Source organism: Taeniopygia guttata, chromosome 2 (assembly GCF_048771995.1).
Source record: "Taeniopygia guttata chromosome 2, bTaeGut7.mat, whole genome shotgun sequence".
NCBI classification, from domain to species: Eukaryota; Metazoa; Chordata; class Aves; order Passeriformes; family Estrildidae; genus Taeniopygia; species Taeniopygia guttata.
Genome location: NC_133026.1, coordinates 16,918,922 through 16,945,472, shown reverse-complemented (window position 1 = coordinate 16,945,472; position 26,551 = coordinate 16,918,922). Strand labels below are relative to the sequence as shown.

The 26,551-nt window shown below is 40.1% G+C and overlaps 1 protein-coding gene across 1 annotated transcript in view; it reads left to right on the top strand.

Moving 5' to 3' along the window:
• The window catches only part of GAD2 (glutamate decarboxylase 2), a 40,912-nt gene extending 32,839 nt beyond the window's left edge, over positions 1 to 8,073 (top strand). The window contains exons 12-16 of the mRNA XM_030264484.4: positions 62 to 140; positions 1,791 to 1,940; positions 3,681 to 3,788; positions 4,746 to 4,835; positions 5,472 to 8,073. Coding sequence (XP_030120344.1) covers positions 62 to 140; positions 1,791 to 1,940; positions 3,681 to 3,788; positions 4,746 to 4,835; positions 5,472 to 5,645 — 601 coding nt within the window. The 3' untranslated portion in view covers positions 5,646 to 8,073. The remainder of the gene's footprint in view (positions 1 to 61; positions 141 to 1,790; positions 1,941 to 3,680; positions 3,789 to 4,745; positions 4,836 to 5,471) is intronic.
• The last annotated feature ends 18,478 nt before the right edge of the window (positions 8,074 to 26,551 follow it).

Below are 26,551 nucleotides of genomic sequence, written 5' to 3'. Positions count from 1 at the left end.
TGTACAATGTCTGTACAATGTTCAGTACAATGTCTGAACTTCATGTGGTTTTCTGCCCCAGGGCTAACTCAGTAACCTGGAACCCTCACAAGATGATGGGTGTCCCACTGCAGTGTTCAGCCCTGCTGGTAAGAGAAGAGGTATGTCACAATACACGTGTTTCTCTGCTTCTTTCTGGCATTTTACTTCTGGAAATCCTGGATATTTTCTTCATAACTGTGCCATAGCTAATACTTGCTAATGTGTTGAGGATTATAACAGGAACTGAAAAAATACCTCAGCCATGACTGCAGAATTAAAGCAGATACCTAGCAAAAAATGAGGCATTCAATGGCCCTATCTGTACAGAGTTTTGTGACTTTCCATTCTAAATGTCCATGGTTGAATTATGGCTGCATGACTATGTAAGCCCACCAGTTGCTGTGTAGCATAAGATGTAACTGCAGGTGAACTCTGGTCCTCTTGGGGTGAAAGTCATGGTTTACATGCAGCACAACATTTGGTCCAGAATCGAGGCATCATTTCTAGACTTTTACGATATTCCTACCCAGCTTTGATCTATATATACACTTGGGAGCACATGGAAGTAAAAATGGAACACTAAGTGCACTTGGAATAAAAAGTAAACGTTTCATTTAGTGCTACAATTTGAATTATCCTTCAAGCCTGTAATTTTCATATAACCATCACTGACTGGGACAGCTGTCATACAGCCACCATTTAATAGACCAGCTATCAAAAAGCTGGTTGCTGTTTTGCTAACAGCTGTACAACAGATTGTATACAAAGTGATCGCACTGAGGAAGAGAGAAACTGGCTTTTATTTGCCCTCTGGGTCAGTTCCCCAAGACAAAGCCTGCCCAGCTGAAGTCTACCATCCCTTGACTTCTAGTGAGAACAGATGGTTCAGATTAGGAGAAAGTCAATTCTTTTCCCTCTCTCATTTTGCTATCTCAGTTTTGAGTTACACATAAAGATTAGACTTGATGATAAACAGTCATGTTATGATTCTTCTTGGACTAGAAATAGCCATTTTAGGCAACAGCCCTAAGGTATACCATAAACTTGGTTGAGATCTTAACTAGAGCCAGGACGTGGCTCTCTGCCTTTTACTTAAAAAGCTAAAAAGGAAACCTCATGCTTTCATGAGCCAGGCTTCCTCACCTTGTTGGCTTCTGTCCCTCCCACAAAGTTACCTCTTAAAATGGTATGTTGCAGCCCAGAAATAGGTCTAGCTGGGTTTTTAAAGGCCATATTCTTTTCTTTCTGTTCAAAGCTTGCTATACTGGTGAAGCATCCAATCTACAGCTGAGGGCTTTGCAGAAAAGAACTGTTCCTACAAAGACAGAAAAAAATAAAAATGAGAATTTTAGAGACCAAAGCAATTGAAAAGTTCTGTGATATTATTTAGATTAGTCACCAGTTGTCTTCGTCTGACTCAGAAAAGAAGCCTTCAAAGGAAAGGAGGAAAATGAACCAGAACAATAAAAGGCAAGGTCCAAAAATTAAGCATAAGAATGCTAGGAGGCACAATGTCCAGCTTTTTTAAAAAATTATTTGGATCTGGGAGTTGATTACACATTGCTGGATCAGGTACCAAGGCATCTTAGGCACTGATAGGAACTAATCCATTGAGCAACTAAATGTAATTTTGTGCTTGTTTTTGATCTTCTTTTTGTGTTTGGACATATATTCGACTGAATTTGGGTGTTCTTTCACCCAAAGCAACCCTCAAAGCAGTAGTCAAATCTGTGCTGACGTCCCTGTGCTTGTGTCTTTGTGTCCATAAGGGATTGATGCAGAGTTGCAATCAAATGCATGCTTCCTACCTCTTTCAACAAGACAAGCACTACGACCTGTCCTACGACACAGGAGACAAAGCTCTGCAGTGTGGACGGCATGTTGATGTCTTCAAGCTATGGCTGATGTGGAGGGCAAAGGTAGGACTGCCTGCTACACATTTGTTTGTATTAAAATAATGCACACCAGATACACTCAAGGGATTTTTTTTTTCTGTAATCATAATTTTAGAAAATACCTGACCTGAATTTCACATATATAACATGAAAGAAAGAACATTATTATTTTCTGGGGGTTTTATACTTTTAAGGATGGAGCTTCAAAGCAGCACACATGATTTTGAAACTTGAACTGTATGGCTTTGCATAGCATTTGCCTTGTGTAACTGTAGGAGTCTAACAGCATAAATCATATGCCTAGGAATGTTGTTACAAAGATTTCTGGAAATAAAAAGATGTTTTAATTATATTCAGAAATTATACATGGCAAATCAAGACTGGAATACCTAGGCAATATCTAATTGCATGTAGTAGATATGAAGTAATCTTTTGAAGGAGTAGAGGAAAACTTCACTGGGAAATCTGTCAACACTAGCTCTAGTGATTACTTGTATCTATATTGCTAAATAAGTTCTTGTGTGTATTTATTTAATCTATTATGTCAGGTTGCCTAAGTTTGGTTCAGATGAGATGACATCACTGTTTTCATTTCCTGAAAGCCTTAAAGATTCTCATGTGCTTCATTAAACCTCTGAGGAGGTGTGGGAGTCTGTAAAGGAGGATGCAATAGCTGTAGTGCTAACTGTGGTCTGCAGAGTGGCAGGCGATTTTAGCCACATGTTTCTTTTACTCCAAGCCTTTCTCCCAGAGCTACCTCTACTCTGTTTTGAAATCTTTATACACAGTGGGATAATGACATGGGCTTTTAAGTCAGTTCTGCACTGCCAGAACAGATTTAGCAGGGACATGCATCTATTACTCAGAGACATTTCTCCTAAAGCCCATTTTTTCAATATGCCTTGTACGGCTCTTTCTCTTTTCACACTCTGCTTGTAATATTAACATTACAAAACAGGGTGTGTGTTTCTTAAAGAGTTTGTCTATTCCAGCTGTTTATTCCCCTTCCTCCCTTTTGAAGCTGCGTCCTTTGTTTGAGGCATCACAGCTGGGGATTGCAGAAACAATTATGATGTCACTGAGAGGATTACGACTTCTGCCAGGGAAGAAAAAGCAGGCTTTTCTGCAGCTCTTAAAACACAGCTTCTGAGTTTGTATGGTATCTGTTAGAAAAGAAGAAAGAGAGAGGCAGGGTGGTATTGCACAAACAAAATGTGTATTTCCACAGGCATCAGACAGGGCACTAAAAGTTTATCTACTCATTCTGTGCTTAAGTAAAAAATAAAAAAAATATTCTTGGAAAGTCCCCAGCATATCATTTCTGGAAGATGAAAATCCCCTATCCTGAAAATAGTGGGAGACTCCCCATGTCTGGAACTCCACACCTCCTTAAGACCACCCCCGTCCCCCCTGCCCCATGCCAGTCCAACCTGTCCAAAACCATCCTCAGCCTCTCTGCAAAATCTGCCAAAGGCACTCTTTGAGGTGCTATTCAGATTCTCAGCAAAATATTCCTGAGAACCAAGCAAGTATCTGATGCTTATTTTGTAGAGTTTGCTATAGGGGTGCCAGTGGGAAGAGCTAGAGACAAATGAGCTCTGCTTATCAAAGTGTCCTTATCACATAGAATCAGATCCTTGATCTCACAGACATTCTGAGAGGTGACTTCTGCTGATGTGTTGGCAAGTATTGCATGGTCCTTTTGCCCTTTTAATTCATAGAACAGATATTTATGTAATTTCTTTTCTTCATTTCTCTGTAAAGGGAACCACAGGATTTGAAGCACAAATTGATAAGTGCTTGGAACTTGCTGAATACCTATACAATAAAATAAAGAACAGAGAAGGGTATGAAATGGTATTTGATGGAAAGGTATGTAGTGCAACTTCTTTTTCTCAGTTGGCCAGCAGTGTTTGCTTCATTACCTATTGGGATGCCACCAACAGGTCTAATCAAGCTGCATGAGACAGAAAGCAGGGACCCTTGTAACAAAACCTCTTGTTGTGCCAGTTCCTCCCTTCCTCATGGAATGCAGGGACAAGGGAGATGAGGCAGCTATGCATAAGTGTTCAGTTTGCTCAGTTTAACCCTGCTGAAACAAAACAAAACACCGGTATGTCAGCCTAACACAGCACACAGAGGTACAATGAGAACCAGCTCTTATGTTGTAAAAACAAGTTGCAGTTCACTAATAGCAGGGTCTGTTAGGAGTGGGTGTACAGTACCCCACAAAATGCACAAAAAATGCAAAAAATGTCAACTAGTTCTTTATGCCTTTATGCTAAGTGGTCCCATAGACGTTAAATGAGCTAAGATACTGTGGTGCATGCATATTAATACAGCAGCTAGCTGAATAAAATTGAAAAGTAATAAATTCCATTAAATGTAAGAAAATCTTAGACTATCTTACGCAACACCTGTGGCTCCTGTTTACAGAATCAGATTCTGTATTATTCTGTCACGTAATAAGAGTAAATGACACGGTCCTCACCTCTAAATTATCTGTAATAGACTCTTGCCTTAGCCACACAATCCCTTCAGCCCCTGGAGGGGATAGGAGCTGCAAAATCCAGATGCCTTTCAGAAAGGCGTAAATATATTTGCCCAGCTGGATGATGTGTTTCTGCATCTGACACCCTGGGAATAAATTGCTTAGAATTATCTTTTCTGCATTAATAATGATGATGACTCTCAGTGGACCACAATAATGAAAACCATTGACTGCTGTCACAAGATGATGTATGGGAGGGAGAGAAGACATGAACTTAATTGCAACTGAGATATTATGAGCATTTCTTACAACATAAACCATTATTATTCTGTGCTTAGCCTCAGCACACCAATGTCTGCTTTTGGTACATACCTCCCAGCTTGCGTGGAATGGAGGATGGTGAAGAGAGAACGAGCCGCCTGATGAAGGTGAGCAGTGAAATCCTTGCAGGCAGGCAATCCCCAGAGTGATCTCCCAGGGCACAGGGCAAGTGAGGTTCTGGCAAAGGACAGCTCCATGGTCGTTTTACTGCAGGCCAGTCTGGCACCACCTTGCTCTGGTCCCCAGGTGTGGCGTTCCCTGGCTTTTCCCGATGTCCAGAGCCCGTATTTGCTCTGTGTTTATGTACTGAAGGTACTGTGAACTGCAGTCACTGAACACAGCAAGGGCCGCAAAAGCTCAACAACACTACAGCACCCGAGCATAAGAAAACAATTGTAGCCATGTTATGAGCAGTACAAAAAACAGCTACTGTGTCCCTGTCAGCAATATTGAGGAAGTAGCAGAGGGAAATTTCCCCAGTCAGTTAAAGAGCCTGACAAAGAAACAGGATAAACTGAATGCCTTTTCAATGTGACATTTATTCCTTATTGGAGGTTAATGTTTTTATTAACATTGGATGTAATTTCATTTCAGCTGCTTGTAGCTCTCCATCCTCTATTAAAAAAAAAGGAAGTATATTCTGTTTTAATAACAATGAGGGTGATGACAATAATGAAAATAATTATAATAATGACAATAATAATAGTCATCATCATCATCCCCTACTTTCTGTTGCTCTGCAGGTGGCACCAGTGATAAAAGCCAGGATGATGGAGTATGGCACGACCATGGTGAGCTATCAGCCCCTGGGAGACAAAGTGAACTTCTTCCGGATGGTCATCTCCAACCCTGCAGCCACTCACCAAGACATTGATTTCCTGATTGATGAAATAGAACGCCTGGGACAAGATTTATAATAACTGGGTGTGAAAGTCTGTTCCTGAACCTCTAAGTAGACAATTAAGTTGTCACAAACTGTGCGAATGTATTTGTAGTTTGTTCTAAAGTAAATCTATTTCTATATTGTGGCGTTGGAGTAGAGTACAGTTTAAAATCAAGAAACATGGCTCCTTTAAAGTCCTTTCCTGAGTTTTAGAATGCCTCCTTAATAATTAGCTGCACAAAAAAGCTTCATTGATAAAAATTAGGAAGACCAGAAGATACTTAAAATTTTACCCCAAATTTTAACATAATTACTTTAAATTAACAGCAATCAGACTGAATGATGCCAAAGTTGCCCAAAATTATGACAAAATCAGATTGGGGGAAGTGGGAGGGTGGTGAGATGCAGAATATACATGCTGTATGTTTAAAAGTGAAAGGATTTTACCTTTTTCGTAGTATTAGAACAGAATTTCTAATTTACCTATAGCAACATTTCAAATGTATTTAAATAAGTATAGTTTTACAAAAGGAAATATATATATATATATAAAAAATCCTATTTTGTAAACTATATATTTTTATTTTATATGGGTTATGAAACTGCAAGTACAGAAGCTAAAAATTAACTGGGATTCTTTTTCTTTTGATGGAGGTGCCTCAAATATTTATTACTGCTTATTTTAAAAGACAAGCCCACGTAATACATTCTTTCTCCATGTCATATGGATTGTACATCTCCAGGGTTGGTTACTGAAAAACCTCAAGAGGACTGCAGCTCTTACAACCACTTAATAAGATCAATTACAGTACAACAATAGGATGCTATTATTCCTAATTATGTTTCCCGCGTGGCCTAAGCAGACGCACAATCAATATACAGTGCTAACCAAGACTGAAATAAGGTTGTATTTCTATGGTTTCTGTGTTCTGTGTTTAAAAAGCCTATTTAAAAAAAAAAAAAAAAAGGTCACGTCTGAGTAAATTCTTATCTCAAAACTATTGCTGCTGTGGGCAGTCCCAAATTACATTGAAAACCTCACAGCTACATTAAGAAGGTGAAGACTTCTTACAGCTACACTGGAATGCAAGACAAGGCCTAAATTAAATATGACTGTAATCTGAGTGACAGGGATGGGGTCTAGGTACAGACTGGTTTGTCAAAGGATTTCACAATGCTGGACTCCATCCTTGTCTACAATGAAGTCAAGATATTATCTGCCAAAGAACAACCCCTACAGAGCCTCACAACCTCTTTAGAAACCATGGGCACAGCTCTTGCAGAAATTATTTGCTGCATCATTCCTTAGCTTTAGAGGTGTCTCTGGCATGGAAACTTAAATTTATCCTTTCTCCCCCCAATATCTGGAAGTGTTGGTAAGAGTTCTGCAGCTTTGACCTGTCTACTTATAACTCTACTAAAGTTTTGGTTTTAACTTTGCCTAAATGGCCAACTTGTGTTTGTAAAGCAATATGGTTTTGCTGTCTCTAAAATACTTGAAGACAAAAAAAGAAGTGCAATGTGGGTTTAATTTCATCTAAAATAGATAAATGGAGTATTGATTCAATGTAATATGAGGACATGAAGTAAGAGGAAATAAATAGTGTCTGTAATTGTGTTGCCTTTATTATATTGATAGTACTGTTTTGTCACCTCGGATTGAGGCTGTGCACTTTAGATTTAAACTGTATGATGTTGCAAATCAACATGTGTTGCTGTATAAGCTTGTACAATATATTATTGATATGTCATTATTTGTGTGGTAGTGATACTGACTGTTGATATTGTAAGAACTGCACTCAACGCCTGTCCCTCTACTGTATCTTCGCTTGATGTTCACCTCTCCTCGTCAGCTTCTGGGCACGGCCCTCACTCACCTCACCTCAGTGGACTTCCATTGCCACCTGCATTGTGTTTGAAGCCAAGCTGTAGAGGAGATACCAATTCTGTCAGAAAGGCCTCAATGTGACCTCTGCTAAACGTGTCAAAATCAGCAGATTAATCACTGAAATACTGAGTAGAGCAGCAAATTATATTCTTTTTTCTTGCTGGGAAAAAGGCAAGCAAAGAACTTATAAAGTAAAAATAGGACAGGGACCATGACAAAGGTGACCAGTAGCCCGGTTACATCTTGCATGTGCAATTACGTTTTAAAGTGCTAAGTGCAAACAGCGTATTTATTAGATGTATGTGCCAATCCAAGATTTACATTTGGTGTTCCAGGAGAACCAGCATATTGTTTTTTTACACATTACTGTACTTATTGCAGCCAGGAAGGAGCAGCATAGCAATCTGTTCTTGTGTTTGACCAAAGTATCTTATCTGTGGTGTTGATCTAAATCCAAATAAAAGTGTAACATGTGACTCTGGGTCTTTTCATTAGCAGCTGATGAGCACTCTAAGCGTTTATCACTTGCGCCACTTCGGAGCAAAGCCCCAATAAAGAGAATGTTTAATCGGAACTTTTTATGTCTCCTACTGGATTTTTTCATTACAAAATGCATTCTGTTCATACTGTAACATAATAATACAACTCCACCACTAGACCTTTTCTGAGTCAGTACTCCAGACCTTTTTTGGAGGCAATACTCAGCACCAGCATATAATGGTAAATCTGCCATCTAGTATTCCTGCACCTTATCTTTACAAGATGGATTTAGTTGCTCTTTTCTCCTCAGACAGCCTCAATTTTTTTTTAATGCTCTGTTTTGTCTTTTTATTTCACGAGTACTTATCCCCAAATAAATCATAGACTCAAATCAGCCTTCAGGACAGAAGTGAAAGCAGTCAGGGTACTTGCCATGACAGCATAGACTATACAATGGCAACAATTTAAAATGGCTATGAAGTAAAAAAGACAAAACAGCCAATACAAAAACTTAAGATTTTAATCTTTAGGTCTCTCTTAGCCCAAGGCCACCTCCCTTCAAAGTCTACCACCAATCTGCTCTATTTCTCTTCCACCCTCTGCGATGCTGCCTAGTGCAATACCAGCAGCAGAGAAATTAAACTATGCTGTGAAAGTCACAGCAGTCTGGAAGCTCATGCCTGAAATGGGATTTTTTTCCTATCTTTTCTTTAAATCTCTAGCAGAATTTAAGGTTAAATGGGGATAATTTACTGTCCTCATCCCAGTCAAATTCTCCATTTGGCACTGGGAAGGGAAGCACTGGTTTAGCCTTTTTGAGCACTACCCTCACCGGACTGGATGAAGCTCGGGCTTGTAAAAGTGACTGGCTTGCTGAATACCTATACAATAAAATACCCAGTAGTTAATAGTTGCTGGGGTTTTAATGCAGAACAAAACAGTGTAGGTGGGCTCTTGTGCAGCTTCTGCAAATCCTTGTCTCTGGTGCTGTATTGTCAGCCATGAGAGTGGCTGAGGGGCAGAGAAGAGGCTGAGGAAGTTGTCAGCCCAGCTGAGTCTGATAAGACAAGATGGACCACCCAAGGATGTGGCTGATGTGGTCATTGCCTCTTGATGACTTTGGCTCTTTGTGGGTTCTGCAGATGGCCTCCAGGCAGGACCCAGGGAGAGCCCCTTGCCTACCTGTCGCTGTCGAGGCAGGACGGCAATGAGAAGACTGATTCAGAAGGCTGTGAGAGTAAAAACTCCGATTTATTTAAAATACACTGCTCTTTTATATAGAGCTTCACAAAGGTTAAATCCATTGGTCTTAAAGTGAAAACAATCTAAAACATTGGTTTAGAGTGCTTGACGCACAGTGATAGAACTTAACTATAAACAGTGTGAGAACAAGAGAGATAAAGAATTATTTAGATTCCTTCCCAGCTCTTTCCCAGGCTTTTGCCTGGCTAGAAACTCTCCATTTCTTTCTTTGACTGAATCTGAGTCCCACACCTACCCAACAGCCTACATATCCAAGGAAGGCAGGTTTAAGAATCAGGTTAGTTGTACTTGACTCATGTATCAGCACAGCTAAGGAAGGAACAAAGCAAGACAGAGCTCAATAAAATGTGTACCTTTTATCTGACTTAGCCAGGCTAACTGCCAAGAAGAAATTCATTCTAGACAGAAAGCAAGCCCCATACAAAGCCACAAAACTCTGTCTTTTATGTGCTAATGTCTGAGTCCTACAGTGTCTGGCCATCATGTTTCTACCTGGACAACCTAACTAAAGGGACTAATTCAGCCATCAAGGGAAAACCAAGTGCTTCAGCTGAAAGAATTACAGACCTGACTTCGCTCTTCACTGAAAAGACAGAACACCTAAAGGCCGTGGCACAGTTGATTACAGCACTGTAGGATGCTGGTGTATAGATTTTACACTGTACTTTGGAGCGAGAAATTGGGTCTAGGATTAGAAGAAAAGGAATATTTACCTCTTTTTGTAATAGAATAAAAGCCTTGCTGCTGAAATTCTTGCATTGCAAGTGAAGATGAAAAATATCCTGTTCTATAAATTCCCATTTTATGAACAGAGCAAAGGCTGTTTTCTCCAGGCACAGAAAAGCAGCAAGTCAAGCAAGGATGGAAACTTCTATTCTCCCATACTCTTCAACAGCTGACCCAGCACACGTTCTCACTCAGCTAATAGCTGATGCTGAGAATTCCAAAAGCATTCAAATATCTAACTTTAAATGATGTTAACCCAAATCGCTTAATCTCAGTCCTGTAGAGTACTCACTTTTAGCCACTTTAGTACTCACTTTTAGTGATCTGTAATGCCCTAGGGATAATTTTCCATAGATCTGTGACCAATGATCATGAAGGGTAAGTTCAATGCACTGCTTTACAGTATGTGAAATTTCTAAAGGAGTCCTCGCCTTCCACAGAAAGGAATTGTTTCTAAACCACTAGATTTCACATTAGAAGTAACAGGATCTAGTGTGTTACTGACATCTGACCTGCACTGGACATTAGAACCATATTTTAATTATATAGCAACAGAAAGATACAAACATTAAACTAACAAGCAGGACAGGGAGCATAAGAGTAGGTGTACTTAATTTGTCCCATTACCCTGGAAAATGTTATTATTTTATATAAACCTGTATCACTAAAGTTCAATTTTCTCCCACCTCTACACTCCCTGCATGACAGATTTCTGTTTTCTCTCCATCCTCCTCTGTCCCAGTAACGAAAGTGGTTCTGGAAGAAGAGATGGCTGGGACTTGATGTAAACATGTTTTTGTTGCTCTGAGAAGCTAAAAGGAAATGACTTGTATTAAAAGAGTCAGCTGCAGCCTGCAGCTCTTTAAAGGCAGTCTATAAAGAGGGATGGGGCCGTGTGGTAGGGGATTGCACACACCAGGACCCCCCAGCAGAGCTCCCCAGGTGCTCCTTTGCTGGGAGACAATGCCCACCATGGAAAGTCACTCCACAGCAGTCCCTGCCAAACAGCTCCACCTAATTTCCCCATTCAGATGAGCCACTGCTCTTCGTATTGCACTGGTAGCCAGTGGAAGCCCAAGTCTGGCAGCAGTAAAAGCTGTAACATTGTCAGCTCCAGACTGGGAAGTATGGAAAGGACTTGGGGCACAGAACTTTCCCAGGACTTTGTCTCACATTATGATTTTTCTCTTTCACCAGTATTTCCTTCTGACCAATAGAGATTGTGGGGAAAAAAAAAAAAAAAAAGTGAAATTTGGATTCCTCTTTCAAAGAAATTGACTTTGGGACATAAGTAGTTTCTTTTCACCAGTTCCCAGATGCTTTGTCAAGACTCTCAGTTCAGTCAAAGAGATTGTCCCAGGCTTCAGGCCTGGGAAGCTTAGACAGAAAGAGTGAAAACAATTATTATTTCTCTTTCTGTTCATGTTGCTTATAGATATGATTCTCCAGAGTGTGCTATTCATAGGTTGCAAATAGTGTGAAAGGTTTTTACTTTGAGACCAATCAGGTTTCACCTTAGCAAGTCAGATTACAAAAGGACTTGCTACTTCTTAATAAAGGCTCTCTTTTTTGCCTTCTGATCATTGGAGTCATTCCGTCCTGTCCCTGACTCAACAGTGTCAATGCATGACTTCCACCAGCATGATAAACCCTCCTGGCTGCACAAAGCTCAGAGAAACAAGGACAACAGCTCTGCACAGTGCCTACAGAGAGGACTCCTGGGGCAGGTGGGACTATACACCTTCCTTCTGCAGCAGGCACTTACATCCCTGCTGGGATCAGAACACACAGAAATGACTTATGAATCCCCATCCCTTGTCCTATGGTTATTGACTCTTGCCAACACTTTGGGCTGCTACTCCAAATAAGTCTATCTATAGTAAGTTTGGGAGATTGAGAATTAAACTGTATTAAAATGATACTAATGAGCAGGACATTAATAAAATGCAGAGTGCCATAAGTAAGATCCTGCTACTCAGTGAGATTCATGACAGTTCTGAATAGATGCTTTAACAGAAATATTTAGACTGGACATTTATCATTGTGCTATTTTCTGTAACAATTTAGGATTTAAAAAAAAAAGTTTCCTGTTTTAAGACTGCAGACCCAATAAACTGCCTCAGGAATTCATATCCAACAGCAAATGACAAATGGCAGCTTTATGATATAGTGCAAGTGCCTCAATATCTCACTCTGTCCTTTTACCTACAATACAAATGAATTGCAGTACTGACTACTACAGAAGTGTTTTCCTTGCTTAACCAAACAGATTACATCTCACATTTACTAAAATTTCAATAGTTGAAAGGAATAATCATACTGAAGTGAAATACAAAATACCTACAATTTGATGTAGTGGTCAAAATTGTCTGTTCAGGCACACATTAGGGCCTTGTTTGTGCATATCACAGTTCAATTTGCATTGATTCATTTCTCCCTTTGCCATTTCTCTTATTTCATGTTTTTGTGAGCTGGTGTTGCAGGAAAATCTACAAGCAAATAATGTATTGTTGAAGTGACACTGGCCCCCAATAGGTATGCACAGATCATCTCACAATTTTGCCATTGGTTCTGAAATATCCTGCCCTTTTTTTGTCCCTGACAGACTTTGTCTTCTACAGATGACAATTTGCAATCACTTTCTCCTCTTCTTCTGCTATTTTAGCTACAATCATTATGAAAGAAGAGACAAAAACGATCAAACTCAAGAAGCCTTACAGTGATTGGAGCTGATTGTAGATGCCTCAGTTGTAACACAGCTGAAATTACCGATGTATTACAGTCCTTGAACACAATTTAAGGGCAGTAACTCTCAAATTAATTGCAGCTATTGATCACTAGCCTTCATATTTCCTGCACAGAAAGCCTCCTCTTTGCTCATATTGTAGGCAGCCTCCCTTGCTTCCCAGCTTGTTTTCAGATTGAACCAATTAAACCACTTCTATGGAAAACTGGAAACATTTGGCAGAGTCTAATCCAAGCAGACAGGACCAATGCTGCACTAAGTTGGACTTCTGCATCACAGAGGACATTGCAATTTAAAAATACTCCTGCTCTCTCTCGGGTACACAAAAAATACCCTGGAGTCATGCACAAAGATGATATTCTGCAGGTTGTAACAGAGACCTCTTGTTACTCATAGAATCACAGTTGTTTTTTTTTTAATTGGAAAAGACCTTTAAGATCATTTATTCCAACAATTCACCTCACACAGCCAAGTCCACCACTAGACCATGACCCCAAGACAAAGCACTGTGCTGTCCATCATCCTCTGCTGTATTACTATGTAGTCACTGAACATGAACTAACTTAAAGCTGATGTTCATGAAGAACAGATACAATTAGAGGAACAGCAGAAAAAATAGTCTGAAGATCAAGAAAGGCTCAGAGAGAAAGTCTCCTCTCTCATTCAGTGTTTTGGTGGTTGGGTTTTTCAAAAATAACATCATGAGGTCTCAGGCCCAAACCTAATTTGTCAAATGAGATCTGAACCCACACCAGTACTCCAATAAAGTGTTAGTTGGTGCATATATATATAGGGACAAAAAATGCTCTTAATCCCTTTTGTGGACATATAGTCTGAGGAAGCTGTGATGGGGTTGGCATAAAAGTGGTAAATAAATGTACCCTGAGAGTTTTCTGTAGATGGCTCTGCATAAGTCTGTCCCAGACCTGATTTTATCCAGCTGCTCACTAATGACTCAGACTGTGAAATACAGACTCTGTCTATCAAGTGACTTGATGCTATGGTGCAAGGAGGGGCAGAAGCCTGGGAAGAACAGAGGAAAGGTACCAGCTGAGTTCAAACCAATCTTGACAACCTGGAAAAATAGGATGAAAAGATAGGTTGGGTTTCAGTAAATGCAGGTGAAGGGTGCCACTTCAAGCAGGACTGTGGTCAGTTGACCTTGGCTGGACATTGGCCTATCCCAGAGGCTCTACCACCACACTGATGGTCTCACACTTGGGCAGTGGTGGGTTTTCCTCTTGGAGCCAGCTGGCATTGGCTCTGTGAAACGTGGAGAAGCTTCTGGCAGCTTCTCACAGAAGCCACTTCTGTAGCCCCCCTGCTACCAAGACCTTGCCAGTAATCACAGTCATAGATTGAAGGTGCTTTATGTAACAGCCTTTCAAAAAAGGGTCTCAATTATTGCTGAGCAATGTTTTATCAGAGAGAAAAAGTACATAGTCAGGCTGGAATATATGAGTGGGAAAAGAGCTTGCACCACAGACTGAGTCATCCTTCAGACCTAGTCAACAGTGAGGACTGGTACAGCCTCAACGAGGACATAATACTCGGTTTTAGGCATCACACTTCCAGGCAGATACTAAGAAGAGAGCAATAATTATTAGCAATCTAAAACCACATAATCATCAAGGAAATAGTGAAAGTTGAAGGGTCTGCCTAAAAACTGCCTGTCAAATTTATTATGAAAGACCTCTAATATCTAGAAGACTGCTGTAGAGAGGAAGGAATTTTTATTTCTTTGTGACATGAAGGCTCAGAAAAGAAACATTGTGTTCAAACTGCATCAGGAATGATGCAAATCAATATTAGAAACAGCTTTTCAGCATTAAAGCTAATAAAGTTTGAAAACAGATTACCTTGGGAAACCACAGGATGTTGGAGGTCTTCAGAACAAAGAAACTGATGATCCCACTTGAAGCAGAGGCATGGACCAGGGACTCTCTTTGAGACCCTCCTGCTGAATTTTTCTGTGCCTCAAGGCAGCAGCCCTGGATTGATCTGTGACTACCTGCAGTGCCTTTCAGCAACAGTTTTCAAGACTGTGCTGAGGATCAGCATGAAGTTAATTTTTCAGAAATCCACTGTAGCAAGAAAGCTGTAGCGATCTCAGATAATCAGTGTTATAACAGATGTAAGGAGCTGTATTTATTGCCCTCCTTTGGCAAAGGCTGACCTGCCTGCTGACCTGCCAGCTCCCCAGACTGCTGCTACTCTGCCTTAACCATAGAGCTGGTTGTCTCCTAGATCATTAACTATTGCAAAACGCAGCAGAAATTTCCTAAAAAATTCTCAAATTTTAGTACCGTGAGACAGGTCAGAACCGGAACTCCAGATTTTGACTGAAATTTAAATGTAACAAAATAAAAAGCGGAAGAGGGAAAGAAAGGGGTGAGTTTGAATTCACTCCCAGCAGTTCTCGTGGAGGAGTAGCCTGAGTGCTCATCTTGATTCCTTAAAAACGGGAGTAGGGAAACAATCTCAGCCTTCTGAATTTGTTTCAAATTTGCTAGTTTGTCTTGTCCATGTATTCTGACCATAGAAATAATTTTTTTACATAGCTATTGTAAGATTTTAAGCAGATAAAACAGGTCATGGAGTTGACAGTCTTCCTGCACTGGTTTCAGAGCACTGGGAGGGAGAAAGTAGGGATGGGTGTAGGACCAAGGCAGCAGGACAGGGGGTACCATTTTCCTTGGGTCTGGAGAAGGGGGACAGGCACTGATGCTGCACATCAAAGCACAGCCCTGGTCTAGTCTTGGATGAAATACAGAAGCCAGATCCTCCTGGTGATGATGGCAATTCATATTTCCAGCTGGATGATCTTGGATGTTCTTTCACCCTGACTCACCTTGAAAATTAACCCAGGGCAGTTGTGAACAGGTGATAAAATACCCCTGTATTCCTAGCTACTGACAGATATGTGTTGAAGGAAACTGTCTGTAAATCTCACCCCTCTCCACCCACACAAGCTGAGTTTCATCCAGCCCTGCCCAAGTCTGTGGCAAAATTCCTACTGACTGCAAATGGACTCGGTCAGAGTTTATGAGTGACACGATTTACAGGAGGTCTTGGCTGTCTGAACTAATGTCCATTTCTTTCAGTGCCATTTGTGGCACCTAACAAATCAGCTGAGCCCAGAGACGAGGCAGGGCCTGACAGGCAAATGTCAAATAGAAACCTGGATTGTCACTGCTGATGCAAAACACCTCTTCAGCCCCAGCCATTTCTCAGGGAACTCTCCCAGGGCAGGACTCACATGTTCATTTTTCACCTCCCAGCCCAGGGGTTGCCCAAGCAGGGAGCTGCTTTTGGGGTCAGCTGGACTGGGAGGAATCAGCTACTGCCCATCCTTGCAGTATCCTGCCAGGTCCTCACACCCTGTGGCAGGTGATGCCCAGTGTTGGGTGTTCATCTTCTTTCTAGATAGATAAGGTGCTGCCAAACCATTACAAATGACTACAGGACTAATGAAAGGGTTCCTGACCTGCACACATTTTTGAAGGCAAATTTCAATTTGTAGATATGACTATCATACATTAAAAGAGGCACCAGGAACTGGGTAACTACTATGTTCTGACAGTCCAAGTAAGAAAATATATCTACTTAATTAAAAAATGAAAAGGAAAAGAAATAAGAAAAAAAAATAAAGAGACTTAGATAAGGAATAACGGATTATCAGTTCAACAATAGGAGAAAGAAGTTTTTTTTAAAATCTATGCAAGTTGACTTGAATGAATTTGTGTTGAGGAAACAAAAACTATATATGTGTCTCTCCACAGTTTAATTTCTGATCAACCAAATCATATTAAAACTAATGTGCTTTTTCTGGGGACTATTTAGTCTTTTGAACTTGCCATTTTTCTACACAGGTAAGGTTCTTAACATAAACTTATTCAAGAATTAATGGCCCATACTCATCTCAGAAATGCAGAAATAACATATCCCAAACATGTTGGGATTGTAACCACATCTCTGTCTATCACAGCTAGAACATCAATTGAAGTTGGTTTGATACAAGTTGTATTTGGAACCCACTTGGCCCTTTTGTCCCTTCATACCTCACTTCATTTCTAGAAGAGTTCCTCTTTTGCCCCAGACACTTGCCAAGCCCCTGGCAAAGAGTCCATCACAGCCAGCTAAGAGGCAGATGGAGATTGAGGTGCTCTCACACTGCCTCCTGATGGGACCTTGTTGTGCACTGAATACAGCAGAGTCAGCTCTATCTTTCTGTACCATTTTGCCTGAGACACGTTGCTGAGGGTAGGCAGCTTAAACCTGAGCACCCATAGCCACTGCACGGTGACTAAAGCTGAGTCGGGAGAACTCTGCACTGGATGTGGCTTTTCCTCAGTGTGAATTCCCTCATTTCAGTCTCATCAAGTCATAAATCTATATCTCACCCTGTGTGGCAGATTCCATGGAGGTGTGTTAGCAGAGGTGGAGGCAGCCTGGCAGCTGCCCTGCACCACACTGATGGTTTGGTGGAGCAGTGAAGTACACTGTGGCCACGCAGCCTTCCCTGCACTCACACCCTGGAGACCAGACACAGCTCTCAGGCTGAAAAGAAGTGAGAGAAAGATGACCAAATGCTGTTGGATAATTTCAAAACATCTTATCAGTCAGTAGCAGAGATCAGAGGTAAGAGCTGAAATGCACAGACACAACCATGGTAGGAGACAGGAGGGAGGGCAACAGGCACACCCACTGCCACTTGTACATGTGTTTTTAACTTGCTGTAGTTTGCTTCTTCTAAATTGGGAAAAGGTTGAGGGAGGGAGATGTCTAATATTCTGCAGGTGTCTCCCACTGATCCTTTTTAAGAATTTGGTTGAAGGATTAGAAGGAGAAAAAGCTCATATTGCATAAAAAATGCTGCAATATCACATTATGCTGAGATCAGTCATTAACCATGGACGAAAAAGGTCCATCCCTCACAACTGCAGACTGTAAAGTATTTTTGAACTGTGCACTGAGACAAATGGTAGCAATTGCCATGTGTTTGCAACACTTGGGTGCAGAGGGAAAGGAAAGATATCATGTGCTGGCCTTTTGGAGCTTGATGGCTTTTTCTCCATGGAAAGGACAATGTTTTCAGAATAGGTAGTTGTTTTCTATATCACACGACTGTGATCTGGTTCTTCTCACAAGAAGAACCTTCAGTGAGCGGCAGGTTTGACTGCTTAATAGAAGCCTGAATCTCACAGAAGGGACAGAAAGCTGATGTAAGCACCAGACATCAATAATGCAGAGCTCCACTGGCCTAGAAGACCTGAAGGATTTACCTAACACACTGGTACCCTTGCAGGAGGGCCACTAAATGTGACATGATTAGGAAGATGGGTTTATTTATTAATCTTTCCTGCAATTTCTTGGTATTTATGTTGCATTCAGGAGACCTTAGAGTTTTGCCATAGTAAATCATTTAGCAACATGAAATTCTTTGTTTCATTCTCACCTTCATGTCACTATTTTTAAAAGAGACAAGCTGATGCAGGACTGTCTAATTAAATTGTTACATTTGTAAGCAGACGAATAATATATTGGTAGCAATTGAGATATACTTCACCCTTCATTGCTAGCTATCTGGAGAAAGCTGCTGGTATAATAAAACACTATTTTATATATGATTACAGTGATTCCTAATTTTTGTCATGGAAGCATTTTAATAAACAATATATATAAACTAATTAAATAAAACTCTTCATCTCTTTTTTTTTTTCTCACATTTCTAAGGCATGAATATGTATCAATTCTCAGTACCTGGTTTTCTTGCATTTCTTTTTCCTCTCATGTTTATACTTATACTTCATTCACATTTTTCCATCATATGTCTATAAAGATAATGTTTTTGTCAATGAGGCACACAACAGAGATGAATAACAATGTGGAATTAAACATACTAAGCTGTTAATAAAAGACACCTTAGCTGAACTTTGCAGTTAACTTTCTGCCCAGAAGCATTTTCTTTTCTGTAGAAGATATTTTACATAATGAATCTTAAAAAAGAAAAGCTCAAAGCATGAGTACGTGGACTGGTTTGAGGATGAGTGAGTCAGAGAGATTAAGGCAGGGCATGAAGTCAAGCTTTCACATTTCAGGCATTAATTGCCTGCTAAGGAGTGGCTGAAGCAGAGGAGGAGTGTTAATTTTGATGGAGACCAACAAAGAGAAGAGAAATTTCTTATAATTTTATTTCTCAATCCCACTCCAATAAAAATTAAGCCGGTGAGAAGGTTTTTTAAAAGTCAAGGCAAGCTGATGTGAGGATGCTGTGCTGGAATGAGGAGAGTGCAGTCCCACCACCTCCAGCCAAGCCTTCTGCTGCAAGTACCACAGACAGCAAGGTGGGGCTGGGCTGCAGCACAGGTGAGCATCCCAGCACACCACAGAGCTGGCTGGTAGGGCAATGCTTTCCTCTAGATCAAGACAGTATATGTCAGTAGATTATGTTAAAATTAAAAGTTGCAAGTATAGGAGGTGCTTTCAAACTAACTCCACACAAGTAAGTTCCTACAACTTGTCTAATTTGATGGGTGGTTGAAATTCTGACTGTGTTGAAGTCAGAGACAGAAGTGTTGCTGCCTCCAGAAGTCCCAGGACCCATTGGCCAATCTCTGCTGCTTGGTGGCCCCAGAGCTGGTTGGGTCTGATGGTGTTTTCACACAAGCACAAGCCCCAGTGCCAGAGTGGCTGCCTTTGGCAGTGGGTAACGTGGAACCCACCTCTGACCCTGTACTTGCCAAGAGGACAGGCTTGCTGCAGGCTGGCAATTTGGCTTTTTGGAACTCAACTTTAAAGCCATCCTTTGGCTAAAGGCATGCATGAAGTATAGAAAGGAGCTGAGGCTGTAAAATTAGCTGCTTCCAACCTGCTGCTCCCAGGCAGAGTGATGTGTGGAAACCTGCAGGCAAGAACAGAGATGGACAGATTGGAGGTCCATTGTCCAGGGCTAAGGCTGAGAAGCCTGCCAGCCACTCTCCAAAAAGCTGAATGCTGATTTATGCTCCAAGGACAAGAAAAAAGAATTTGAATTGTGTAAGTTTATCCAGCTCCTGGACAGCACAGTGAGCTGTTACCCCTTATGCTTACTATGGGTGGAGTGTACTGTGACAAAATAATTCTTCACCAAAATTTAAATGAGGAAGCTTGTGTTTCTGAATATGAGAAGAGTACATGAAATGCCTTTAAATTACTTATAAAATTATGACTCTCTAATGTTTTAAAAAGTATTTGGAAAATTTAGTAAATATAGAAGCACTGCACTGCTATATTAAAAACAAAATAGAAAACTGGAGCATTCATTGGAGACTGTGAGGTCCTGGTGTGTTTTTTGAAGCCACATAAAGGTCTCTGTGTCCAGCATTACATTTGCTGTTAATTCTGGAAGGTGGTTTATTTCCTACAAAATTCCATAATGCAAGGGTAACAGAAGTCTTTTGAAAATATTTCATAAATAGGTAACATCACTACTCAGAGCCTAATATATATATACAAAAATATATATGTAGAAATCAAGTGTTTGTTGAAAGTAAATTGAAGTAAAGTAATTCTGCCAGGGTCAATGAAGCACTGTCTTTCATTCATTACCCTAAGCTGATGTTTTCTATCAGAAGAACTTTAGATGGAATGTGCCTGAAATGTTTTAAGCAGGACAGGGATCAAGAGAAGATTTTCTAGGGTGATGAAAACTTCAGAATACACATTAGCCCATGTGCCTTTATGTTTAGAAAAAAGTGGATTATTCATGTATGCCCTATTATTTAACAGGCAATAATGATTGTTAGTATTTAAACAAGCTCCAGTATGCCAGCTGCACTACCTGCTACTTTTCTCTATATCAAAATAACTTGGAAAGTGTTTAGAAGTATGCTGTAGATTTCTTTCTCTTTATAAGCTACTAAGATTACAAGGACATCACTACATTTTCTAAGTGTGAATTAAAACAGAACAAGGATTTTTTTCTAACTGCTACTTTCTTAAAAAAAAAAATAAACACAGCTGTCTTTAGTCATAATATTTAGTAAGCAACATGCCATACTACACAGACATGAAATGGGGGAGAAAAAACAAACAAAAATAAGAACAGTAGTTTTAACTACCTCCCAGTTCCTGCATTCTGAAAAAAAACTCATGTGTTTCAGTTTTTAAATGATGGTTTTAAACTCATTATAGTTTTCTGTAAACTCAGTGATGACAAAGATATTTCTGAAGTGGTCATGATTCAGTTTTCAGATTACTATGAAAATTACAAGGATTTGGCTGCATATTCAGTTACAAATGGAAACAATTTTGTTAGTCTGATTCTAGTATGGGCAATTATTTTCTTAGACATATGCTTGTTATTTTTTAATAGATTTCAGTTTGTTTAATATGCTTTGTAAATTAAACTGTCATGAAATGGTGCGAGAGAAGTATTTATTTTCAGATCCACCCCTATTTTACAGCATACCCTACTGTATTTTATCCCTGCTTCTTATTCGGATAAAGCGCCAGAAACAAAATCTTGCAAAACTCAACACTTGAGTAATCATGTGGCCATTAGAGTATTTGCTATATAATGCCTGGTGTGTTCAGAGCACTCACTAATCCTAATTTTCTATTTGGTGCTTCATAATCTTTAATATTCTTCTTCAAAAAGGAAGCAGGTAACTTCTGCAGGAAGCAGGTAACTTTCCTTTCAGTACAAGTGGCCAAATGTATAAAGGACAACAAACAGCACCGTAACCCAAACTTAGAGCACTATTGATGCTTTTCCCAGCTTTCCTCTACCAAGCCCTAAAACCACAAGACACTGAACATTAAATTAAATGGGACATTTTAATATGCAGCAAGAAGTTATCCAGCATTAACTTAGCTCGGTCATTGCTTCTGGACTTATTCTGGGTACTGCTGCAGTGTCTGTGGATGCTCTAAAAGATGCTATGTTACATGCTCAGATGTGTGTTCCCTCTCTCAGCCTTGCATGGTCACCAGCACTGTTGCTCATTTCAGGATACCAAGCAGAAAACCTATTTCTTCTCAAAAGAACAGGCTTTCCTGTTGGAACAAATGTCCCTTAAGATCTGGGCATGACACAGATCAGTGAGCAAGGAAAGCAATATCTGGGAACAGCCAAGGGCTGGAGTGAGGCCAGTGGACCATCTTACTGTTCCCTGGAATGCCACCCTGCTGGGGCTGAAGTGCCACAGGGTTTGAGCAGCCCTGTTGTCCCTGCTGTGCTGCAGAGTCTGTAAGGTCTGTTTCCACCACGTGCAGTACAAAACCATGAGCACCATGTTGTTGCTGCAGGCCCCAAGCAGGGTAATAATTAGCATTGACTCCATGATTGCAGAAGGCTGATCAATTGCTTTATTATATCATCTTATCCTATATTATACTATACTTATTCAGAAACTCAGTAACCCCTACAGCCAGTCCAATAGAGCTTTGTTCTAGTTGGTCAATCCATCCAAACACCATCCAGTGTCCAATTAAGAAATCACTGACAAACAAATCTCCATGCATATTCCACATGCGTGCAACAGCAGGTGCAACAAGTGGAGATATAAATTGTTTCTCATTCTTTCCTCTGATCTTCTCACAGCCTTCCCCAGGAAAATGCCTGGGAAGGTCTGTGCCTGCTCTCTGTAGCCAGAGAGCTGCTGCTACACACTATGAGCAGTCTGCCCCTGCTCCTGAGTTATTACTCTATTTCATTACGAAAGTTTACCTAAGGGGCCTATCTTCTGTTTCTGCTTCTGTTTCATTAAACATCCCTCTTAAATGTCTTGCAGTTTTACCCCTACTGTGTTTTTCATTGGTGTATTTTCCTGCAAACAAATGTGACAAATTGCTGTGATCTGGACACCAGCTTTTTTCCACTGAAAAAAAAAAAAAACTTTCTAAATTTCAATTTCTTACTATTCTGTTTTGAGCAATGGTCAAGCCTCTCCCCTCTACCCAAACCATTCAATGATGAGGCATTTTTTTCTTGCATTTCTTGTTTCCCTAGTACAGATCCTTAAACATACAGAGAAAAGTACTGGAGCTTGGATCCTGGAGTAGCACATCCTCAGATTTTCAGTGTCTTTCCATAAAGGTATGATTAAATGACAAAGGAATCGCTTTGCAAACCTCAGCATCTTCTGGCTATTTTCTCCCACTAATTGCTGAAGTTGACCACTAAAGACAGGTTTACTCCCTGGTGGGCTATTTCAGCATTAGAGCAAAAGACACCCAGAAAAATGCAGTTGCCAGCTTTACCAAATCATTCTGTCAGACCTATATAAAGTTACCCTACCAATAAATTTAATGAGAATGAACTAAATAGCTTTCTACTGATGTAAAAGGCTTATATATCCAGACAAAACAAGGGACTTTGTCATACCACACTACTGGCAAGTGTCTGCTTTTGTCTGTCATTTTCCTTCTGCAGACACTGATTTTATTATTATAGTGCTGTAATGAAAAGCACAAATCATCTGGACAGCAATGGCAAGGAGCTGTATCTCACTGCTCTGATGTCACCAAATGACTATATTTCAGGGTTCTATCATTATACAACTTCTGTGAAAAATGCTGACTACCATTGAAGAATAGCATGCAAATGAACAGGAGCTGGCTCCATGGGTCCCCTCGGAGTCAGTCACAGGGATATTTCATCCCTGTTTTTGCCTGTGCCCTTCACCCCTGCCTGGCTGCAGCAGCTCCCTGTGCAGCAGCTCCCGATGGACCCTCCACGAGGGTCAGAGCAGGGTTTGGGAATTCCCCCAGGGAAAAGTCAAACATTACAACATGTCAGGGAAAGTTCTGTAGCTCCACAACACTTAACAAGTGTTTCTTTGCTGTTGCTTTATTCATCATCCCATTACTTCATGTATCGATCTCTCCCACCTGACAAGGAAAATATGCTTTCTGAATTGCACACATTTATTGTGACTTGTACACAAAATTCCCACAGGAGAAAGCACACTGTGCTATTGTAGCATTTTTTCAGGTTTAATTCCCTTTCCTTTCAATTAAGAAGACACTGGACTGGAGCACTAACTCAGCATTGTTTTCATTTTCTGTAGATAGTAAAATCAGCTCCCATCAGACTACAGCCACTCACATGCTAAACAGCTGTGAACAAGTCTCTTTGTGTAAAAAGTCACAGAATGGAGATTGAATCAGGAGAAACTGAGTGACCTTGCTTTAAAAGGCAGATCAACTTTATTGTCTTTAGATGAAACATTCTAGAGGGAGTGATTGAGCTATGTAATGTGATATCTGGAAAACTGACCCCAATTTCTGGTTACTGACCCTCATCTTACCTGCTACTGCTGTAGAAAGCTCAAGTAGCTGTGCAAAGGCAAGTGTGAACATACTCAGACTCTGCCAAAGGTAATGATACGTTTCTACGGACAAAAAAAAATTACCTGGGGAAAAATTGATGGGTTTTGGTTTGGAAAATGTTGCAAGTAATTGTTTCTTTAAAAAAAAAATCAATCCAAAATTATACCAAAAACAAACAAACAAACAAACAGAAAAAAAAACAACCAAGGTGATTATTCACTGCAAACTCTTCTTAAATAAACTAGACTGAAAATTATATTTTGGGCTGAGCTTTTTCCTCTTCCATGTTGTTATTGGTGCATGTAGAAGGACATTGCTGCTTGTGCTCCTGTTCTGCTTCAGCAGCAAGACGGAGTCAGAGGGGCACCAAGAAATTCTCACCAGAGAAAAAATATAGGGTAAGAAAAGCTGTGAGAAAGGGCAACATAAAATATTCTACTGTATTGAGCTGTATTGAGCTTATTCCAGTTGCTCTATGCATCCACAATCCTGCCAGCAACAGCTGCTTAAACTCTGCTTTTCTTCAAGGGGGTATCTTGGATAATCACTGCAAAACCATATTGTTCTTATCACTTACAAAGCAAAAACCTACCATCTCCAGACAGACATGACAAGAACTCTAAGAGGTGGGGACTTTTTGGGAAAAAGTGTCAGTGATATTTGTATATTTAGTTGTTGTGACAACAATTAGCATTAGAAATGTGTGTATCTCAAAACACCAGTATGATTCCAAATGCCTAGAGAGTTAAACAGAAATACTTCTGAGGCCAGTTCAGCATTGCAAACTAGAGGCTTAATTTGGACTGAAGTATGGGACAAAAACAACTAAATCAAATCATTAATAAAGCCTCAAAATCTGCAACCCCACCTTGAGACATTAGAGAATTTGAGGCACACAGGTCCTCAGTGTGACCAGTCTGCAGGAGCTGCCGGGGGTGTCCTGAGCACAGCTCATGGAGCTGCATGTTGGTGTGGCTGTTCAGGGGAGGTTTCACTCAGTGCAGTCCTTTCTGGACAATAAACTGGATTGTTTACTATCTCTTCCACAGACTCCTCCCACAGATTTCCTTCACATGCAAAAGCCAGACATAGTCTTGGAGATGCTGTTCTGTCTTTTATCCAGGCATCCTGCATCAGAGATGGGGCAAGAGCATTCCATTCTCTTCTCTGCTTCAATTAATTCAATCTCATACCTCAAGGAAAAGTACATTGCATTATAATTTTTAGGTGCTTATTGTTGGACCCTTTTTCTTTTTTTTCTTTTTTTTTTTTTTTTTTTTAATCACTGTAAAAAATATAAGGGTTTTGAGTAAAACAACGTTAGTGAGCCTCACTCCACAAAGGTATATTTATCCTAGGGGGAAATATGCTTTCTTCTAGTTCAGAGTGATTTGTATGAGTGTGCCCATTTCCTAAAGAGAATTAGCAAATGTTTTTGTCTTTTCATTCACATGTTATTTCAATATATATACACACACCTGCACATAGAGCTTGTACTGTATTGAATAGATACATCTGTTGACAGCCTTCTTTCATTTGCTTACCCATGTTACCCTTTGGAGTACAACAAATAGAAACAGTAGCAGTATTGGTAATTCAATTTCATTGAACAATGATATTTAAGTCATTATACTAAAAAAAGCTTTGAGAAAATATAATTTAATCAGATTCTCCTTTGAGCAGAGCAAATGACATGTAATTTTTTTCTTGTTGGTTCTTAATTAAGTACAAGGAGTATTGAGTTTCTTAGTTCCTGGATGTTGTACAGCTATTCTAGTGGTTATTTTTGTGTTCATTATATTCACGGAAAAATTCTTTGCCTTTAGAAGACAGAAGGTCAAGTACCCAATGTCAGATTCTGCCCCAGTGTAGTCAGTGGGAACTTTGCCATTGGTTTTGCTGGAAACAGAATTAAAATTTTATGTGTTTCATTATCTTGCTTGTGAATGACTAATTACCAATTTGTTTTAGCACCTCTTTCAAAACTTATTGAACAAAACTAAAATCTTTTTTTTTAGAAAAACAAGTCTCTCATCACAGTATTTTAAAGTCTATGATACTACCACCATCCACTACTTTACAAACATACCCTGAGGAAGCTTTGGGAAGCAGAAAATGCAAGTGTGAGGTGAATGTCAGGCAAACACAGCTGTGCCTCTGAGGCTCGTGTGTCTCCTGCAGCTCTGACTGAAAAGGACCAGTCAGAAGCAAAGGCAGGTGGAAACACAGGACTACCCACAAGGATATCCACAGGACTATCATGCAAGTCTTCAGACTCAAAGATTTTAGTAGTTCTTTCAGGTATCTTCTGTGCCCTGATGCAGTTGCTTTTTAGGTGAATGAAGATGGTTGCCCCTATCTGAATGCAAGAAGAATTGGACTACAAAGGATAAGTACAAATCCATAAATACAAGAAAAATGTAGCTTGTGTGGTTAAAAAGCAAAACAGAACAAAAAGTTAAAATAATATGCTGTGTATTCCTGTAATACCATGGAATCTGGACATTTTCTAGCAGTGCAT